This window comes from Pelophylax lessonae, assembly GCF_965119305.1.
Source record: "Pelophylax lessonae genome assembly, chromosome: 13".
Classification (NCBI taxonomy): Eukaryota; Metazoa; Chordata; class Amphibia; order Anura; family Ranidae; genus Pelophylax; species Pelophylax lessonae.
Window position 1 is genome coordinate 12,247,793 of NC_138780.1, and position 8,006 is coordinate 12,255,798.

At 37.9% G+C, this 8,006-nt stretch overlaps 1 protein-coding gene across 3 annotated transcripts in view; it reads left to right on the forward strand.

Moving 5' to 3' along the window:
• Positions 1-8,006, forward strand: part of SEMA6C (semaphorin 6C) — a 190,100-nt gene that overhangs the window by 157,888 nt on the left and 24,206 nt on the right. For all 3 annotated transcript variants that reach the window (XM_082275662.1, XM_082275664.1, XM_082275663.1), the window contains exon 17: positions 5,563-5,613. In XM_082275662.1, the coding sequence (XP_082131788.1) occupies positions 5,563-5,613 (51 nt within the window). The remainder of the gene's footprint in view (positions 1-5,562; positions 5,614-8,006) is intronic.

Genomic DNA, 8,006 nt, shown 5'->3' on the forward strand with positions numbered 1-8,006 from the left:
CCCCGGAACTGCCCGATATTGGCGATATTCCAAATATTGCTCATGTAAGGGTAAAATGATGTCACAAAGCATAATTCCGTTTACAAATGTTATTGAATATGCCACTAACATATGTACAAATTAAAGATATAAGCAATTCCACATTAGCAGATCTGCTGGCAGATCAGTATCTCTCACCCACTTGCCGTAAGTGATCCCCGGGTGATACCGCTCTGTTAGGCATCCACTCAATACCGGTCTGTCTCTCACCCGCTCCATCTCCCACCCACCCGATATATCTCTCACCCACTTGCCGTAAGTGATACCTGGGTGATACCGCTCCGTCTGGCATACAATCTCGGAGGCCACATGCGTGGTCACGCCTGGCGTGACCACGTGACCTCCGAGATGGTCATCGTATGCCGGACGGAGTGGTATCACCCAGGTGTCACTTACAGCAAGTGGGAGAGAGACAGATCGGTATCAGGTGGGTGGGAGATGGAGCAGGTGAGAGACAGAGCAGTATTGAGTGGATGCCGAACGGATCGGTATCACCCGGGTATCACTTACGGCAAGTGGGTGAGAGATACCGATCTACCAGCAGATCTGCTAATGTGGAATTGCTTATATCTTTAATTTGTACATATGTGAGTAGCATATTCAATAACATTTGTAAACGGAATTACGCTATGTGACATCATTTTACCCTTACATGAGCAATATTTGGAATATCGCCAATATCGGCCAATTACGGATACAGATATATCGGCAAAAGTCAATATCGGCCCTCGATATATCGGCCTTGCCGATAATCGGTCGATCCCTAGCTTATACAGCCACCACCACATACAAATATTTAAAAATCTTACTTTTATTAATTTTCAAAATAAATATTGCCCAAAAGGCGAAAGTCAAATACCGAAGCACTATTAATCTGCATAGGCTTGCTATCAAATATATGTATAATGACCACCCTTTCGATGTATCCATAGATCTTTTACATTAAGTCAGAGGAGTCAGTGACTCCCACTTCATTATGTGTATTAATAACTATTCTTTGATAAAACGATTTATCTTTGCTTAAGAGTCCAACACCAAGAATATAAATCCTTATATGCCTCAAGCATACTTACATAGACAAATATGTGACATTGCAATAACATGGGAAATCCAACATATCCTCCTAAGTGCTACTTTCCACAAAGCAATATATGTTAATATAGGCAAGAAAGCACCATCTTCAATCAATATGGAATAATATTATAGTCCTCCCAGATACGGCTCTCCGGCAGACAGATTGTGTCTGCAATCAATAGGAAATGAGTTATATAGTGCCGTATAGTGTGAATACCCGATGCAACTGTAGATATAGAAGACATTACATGGTGAGGCGATATTATTTATCTTATACAGATCACGGAGAGTGCTTCTATGCCTATGCAATCTGTTCGGTGGAGAGCTATATCTGTGAGGACTATACTGCTTGTTTCGTATTGATTGCATGCAGTGCATTCCTGCCTGTATCAACACACTGTATATTGCTTTGTGGAAGGAAACACTTATAATGAGATGTTGGATTTTTCATGTTATTGCAAAGACATATATTCCTCTATTTAAGTATGCTTGTGGCATATCCATAAGGATATATATTCTTGGGTTGGACCAGCCTCCCTCAACCTTTTTACCATAGAAAAACCCTTGGAAATGTTTGCAGGTCTCAGGGGACCGCCAGTAAAAGTTATATTTATAGCTTACGGTACAATTCTGTGATTTGTAGGTTGTAGAGAGTTTTCAATAGGCTTCATAGGTATAAAAAGGGTTCAATAGGCATTAACAGAAATAAAACAAGGTTTAACCCATTGGTTGAATGGTGCAGCTGGTGAGGTTCTGAGGAAGGGGGAGAAGGAAAGGAAAAGGAAGGGGGGAACGGTAGGCACAAGGGGCCATGGTCAAACCAGTCCTAAGAGCCCCGTTACTATTAAGGTTATAGAGCGTTTTCAATAGACTTCATAAGTATCAAAAGGGTTCAATAGGCATTTAGTAGATTATGAGTATGCTTGTGGCATATCCATAATGGTATATATTCTTGGCTTGGACCAACCTTTTTAACATAAAGGAATCCTTGGAATAGTTTGTAGATCTCAAGGAACCCCCATTAAAATTATATTTATATCATGTGTGATCTGTAGGTTGTAAAGAGTTTGCAATAGGTTTCAAAAGGGTTCAATGGGTTTTCAGTATATTTTTGCATTACGTTACAAAGATACAATTTGATCAGCTGGAAAATGGGTCATAAATGAACAATAATCCAAGTCGTTACTATTAAAATTATTGATACAGTAAAAAACAAGGTATAACCTATTGGTTCAATGGTCCACCCGGTGAGGTTCTGAGGAAGGGAGAGAAGGAAAGGAAAAGGAAGGGGGGAAAGGTAAGCTCAAGGAAAAAGGAGGATTGGTAAAAGGGGCCATGGTCAAACCAGTCCTAAGAGCCCCGTTACTATTAAGGTTATAGAGCATTTTCAATAGACTTCATAGGTATCAAAAGGGTTCAATAGGCATTTATTAGATTATAAGTATGCTTGTGGCATATCCATAATGGTATATATTCTTGGCTTGGACCAACCTTTTTAACATAAAGGAATCCTTGGAATAGTTTGAAGGTCTCAAGGAGCCCCCATTAAAATTATATTTACAGCATGTGTGATCTGTAGGTTGTAGATAGTTTGCAAAAGGGTTCAATGGGTTTTTAGTATATTTTTGCATTTCGTTACAAAGATACAATTTGATCAGTTGGAAAATGGGTCATAAATAAATAATAATCCAAGTTGTTACTATTAAAATTATTGACATAGAAAAAAACCAAGGTGTAACCCGTTGGTTGAATAGTCCAGCTGGTAAAGAAGGGGGAGAAGGAAAGGAAAAGGAAGGGGGGAACGGTAGGCACAGGGAAAAAGGAGGATTGGTAAATGGGGCCATGGTCAAACTAGTCCTAAGAGCCCTGTTACTATTATGGTTATAGAAAGTTTTCAATAGGTTTCAAAAGGGTTCAATGGGTATATTTTTTCACTTCGTTACAAAGATACAATTGATCAGCTGGAAAATGGGTCATAAATAAACAATAATCCAAGTCATTACAATTAAAATTATTGATATGGAATAAAACCAGGTGTAACCCATTGGTTGAATGGTCCAGCTGGTGAGGTTCTGAAGAAGGGGGAGAAGGAAAGGAAAAGGAAGGGGGGAAGATAGGCACAAGGAAAAAGGAGGATTGGTAAAAGGGGCCATGGTCAAACCAGTCCTAAGAGCCCCGTTACTATTAAGGTTATAGAGCGTTTTCAATTAGCTTCATAGGTTTCAAAAGGGTTCAATAGGCATTTAGTAGATTATAAGTATGCTTGTGGCAAATCCATAATGGTATATATTCTTGGCTTGGACCAACCTTTTTAACATAAAGGAATCCTTGGAATAGTTTGAAGGTCTCAAGGAACCCCGTTTAAAATTATATGTGTGATCTGAAGGTTGTAGATAGTTTGCAAAAGGGTTCAATGGGTTTTTAGTATATTTTTTGCATTTCATTACAAAGATACAATTTGATCAGCTGGAAAATGGATCATAAATAAACAATAATCCAAGTTGTTACTATTAAAATTATTGATACAGAAAAAAACAAGGTGTAACCCGTTGGTTGAATGGTCCAGGTGGAGAAGGAAAGGAAAAGGAAGGGGGGGAATGGTAGGCACAAGGAAAAAGGAGGATTGGTTAATGGGGCCATGGTCAAACCAGTCCTAAGAGCCCCGTTACTATTAAGGTTATAGAGAGTTTTCAATAGGTTTCAAAAGGGTTCAATGGGTATATTTTTGCACTTCGTTACAAAGATACAATTTGATCAGTTGGAAAATGGGTCATAAACAAACAATAATCCAAGTCGTTACTATTAAAATTATTGATACAGAAAAAAACAAGGTTTAACCCATTGGTTGAATGGTCCAGCTGGTGAGCTTCTGAGGAAGGGCGAGAAGGAAAGGAAAGGAAAAGGAAGGGGAGGAAGGTAGGCACAAGGAAAAAGGAGGATTGGTAAAAGGGGCCATTGTCAAACCAGTCCTAAGAGCCCCGTTACTATTAAGGTTATAGAGCGTTTTCAATTAGCTTCATAGGTTTCAAAAGGGTTCAATAGGCATTTAGTAGATTATAAGTATGCTTGTGGCAAATCCATAATGGTATACATTCTTGGCTTGGACCAACCTTTTTAACATAAAGGAATCCTTGGAATAGTTTGAAGGTCTCAAGGAACCCCGATTAAAATTATATGTGTGATCTGTAGGTTGTAGAGAGTTTGCAAAAGGGTTCAATGGGTTTTTAGTATATTTTTGCATTTCATTACAAAGATACAATTTGATCAGCTGGAAAATGGATCATAAATAAACAATAATCCAAGTTGTTACTATTAAAATTATTGATACAGAAAAAAACAAGGTGTAACCCGTTGGTTGAATGGTCCAGGTGGAGAAGGAAAGGAAAAGGAAGGGGGGGAATGGTAGGCACAAGGAAAAAGGAGGATTGGTTAATGGGGCCATGGTCAAACCAGTCCTAAGAGCCCCGTTACTATTAAGGTTATAGAGAGTTTTCAATAGGTTTCAAAAGGGTTCAGTGGGTATATTTTTGCACTTCGTTACAAAGATACAATTTGATCAGTTGGAAAATGGGTCATAAACAAACAATAATCCAAGTCGTTACTATTAAAATTATTGAAACAGAAAAAAACAAGGTTTAACCCATTGGTTGAATGGTCCAGCTGGTGAGCTTCTGAGGAAGGGGGAGAAGGAAAGGAAAAGGAAAGGAAGGGGAGGAAGGTAGGCACAAGGAAAAAGGAGGATTGGTAAAAGGGGCCATGGTCAAACCATTCCTAAGATGTAAATATATACTATATATATATATATATATATATATATTCTAACATATATTCTAACATCATATTTATTTTTACATTTTTAATTTTTTTTTATTAATGTATTATTTTTATTATTAATACTTTTTATTAATAATATTATTATTATTCTTCTTATTATTATTATAAAATGTTTACTACTATTATTATCATCATTATTATCATATTATTTTTCAGTACTTTCTAAAAATATATTTATCAATATACTATTATTATCAATATATTATTATTATTATTATTATTATTATTATTATTATCTGTAGTAGTAGTATTTTCTTTTTTATTATATTTATATATATATTATTTATATATATATATATATATATATATATATATATATATATATATATATATATATATATATATATATATATTTATATATATATATTGTGTGTTTAAAATTAATACAAATATTCAAGGCAGATGCAAGAAAATCATAAAAGAAATACAAATATTCATGGCATATTTTATGAAGTCAATCACAAACCCACCTATAACTTGATATTACATTTTATTGCAAGTCTGTATGCAATTTTAAAATGGGAAAATATGTGCGCATAATTATAACAATATATCGCAGTATGTAAAGTATCATATAGCGTCAATTACTGTTTTCTTTTTTATGTTGATGTGTAGATCTTGTCGCTGCATCCGGGAGCCTTGATGGCGATGGAGACTCTGCTTACGGTACATTTTCTATATTTTTCCTTACCAAAAAAAAATCACCCCTCTCCTTCCCATTCTCCGCTCTCCTAAAGTTCTCTGCTCAATGTCTTCATTTGTGTGCTATCTAGTTGGCTTCAACCCACCTCACCGTAGTAGAGAGAGAAAGAGAGAGCATGCCAACTGCCAGATAGGATAACAATCAGCAATCCGTCTGAGCTTGTGTTTGTCCAAATAATGCCAATCCTAGCGCTTCCAATATAGTTTAATTTTACATGAGCCAACGTTGACAAGCAGCCAACGGTGGTATACAGTATGTCAGTCGTAAGATCACACAGCCAAAAAAATAAAATAAATAAAGGTGTCCAAACAGAATTTTTGCTCATGAGGGACCCAAACCTACACCAATGGTTCACCAGTTTAGTGGAAAACAAAAATGAAGTCTTCAGACTTAACCAGCTGGCTTGTCGGCCTTCATCCAAAAAATAAAATAAATAAAGGTGTCCAAACAGAATTTTTGCTCATGAGACCCAAACCTACACCAATGGTTCACCAGTTTGGTGGAAACCAAAAATGAAGTCTTCAGACTTAACCAGCTGGCTCGTCAGCCTTCATCCAGATCTGCCTCTGGCCTAAAGATTGCTCATAAGAAGGGGCTAAGGAAGCTAAATGCTTAATATCTGCCACACTACACATTGTTACACAGTTGGTCAGGTTGAAAACAGACACAAGTCTATCTAATTCAACCAATAGAGAAAAAAATGAACAAATAGAATAAATACATTTAAAACCTCCATTTATTTTTTTCTGTTGTTTGAACTAGGAAGACTTGTGTATTTTTTCGACCAGACTAACTATATGTAACTATATACAGAATCCTAAACCCACAGCTGGTCTAGAGGAAGGCAACAAAAAACCTATAAAGCATGGTCCAACTTTGAAGACCTCTGTTGTAGAGTTTTTTACTTTGTAGACCTGCCTATTCATTCCTATGGCCGGCCTGTGTTCATGGTGGCCCCCAGCCATCCTGAGGAGTATTGCTTCAGCCATGGGAATCAATGGGCTGAGCAGTGTGCATGTGCAGTAGGAGCCGGATGGGGCAGGGACCACTTCCGACAGAGGTTATGCACCACCGAACAGTCAAGAACGGGGCTGAAGGTCAGGGTTTGGGTAGGTTTCTGGTCTCTTAGGGGGGTTGGGAGAACATTTAAAAGGCAAGTTGTCCTTTAAATGTTTTATCCTCCCCCCTGAGTGGCCAACACCTACCTACATGCTTAAATTCTGACCCACATTAGAGTTATCTAGTTAGGTTGAAGAAAGACACATGTCCATCTAGTTCAGGGATCTTCAAACTACGACCCTCCAGCTGTTCCAGAACTACACATCCCATGAGGCATTGTAAAACTCTAACATTCACAGACATGACTAGGCATGATCGGCTTTGTAGTTGCTGAACAACTGGAGGGCCATAGTTTGAAGACCCCTGATCTAGTTCAACCAATAGAAAAAAACAAACAAATAGAAAACCTCCATACACAGAATTCTATACCTACAGTTGATCCAGAGGAAAAAAAAAAAAAAACCTATGAGGCATGGTCCAATTTTGAAGAACTCTATGGCCTAAAGTTTGCTAGTAACAACAAGCTAAGTAACCTACAATCTTAAAGTTTGCCCCACCTTAGAGTTATATAGTCACATAGTTAGTCAGGTTGAAAAAAGACACTAGTTCAACCAATAGAAAATAAATAAATAAATAGAATAAATAAATTGAAAACCTCCTAAGCCCAAAGTTGATCCAGAGGAGGGCATTTCATTCCTATGGCCAATCTGTGTTCATGGTGTCTACTAGCCATCCGGAGGAGTATGGCTTTAACCATGGGAATCGATAGGCTGAGTGGGGTGCAGGTTCACCAGCTGACTCTTCAGCCTCCATCAGGATCTGCCTCTGGCTTAGAGATTGCTAGAAGGGACGAGCTAAGGAACCTACACGCTTAACGTCTGCCCCACTTCAGAGTTACATAGTTGGTCAGGTTGAAAAAAAGATTAGTTCATCTAGTTCATCCAATAGAAAAAGATAAATAAATAGAATAAATAAATTGAAAACCTACAGGATACTAAACCTAGAGTTGATCCAGAGGAGGGCATTTCATTCCAATGGCCAATCTGTGTTCATGGTGTCCACTAGCCATCCGGAGGAGTATGGCTTTAACCATGGGAGTCGATAGGCTGAGTGGGGTGCAGGTTCACCAGCCGGCTCTTCAGCCTCCATCAGGATCTGCCTCTGGCTTAGAGATTGCTAGAAGGGACGAGCTAAGGAACCTACATGCTTAACGTCTGCCCCACTTCAGAGTTACATAGGTGGTCAGGTTGAAAAAAAAGACTAGTCCATCTAGTTCATCCAAAAGTAAAATATAAAT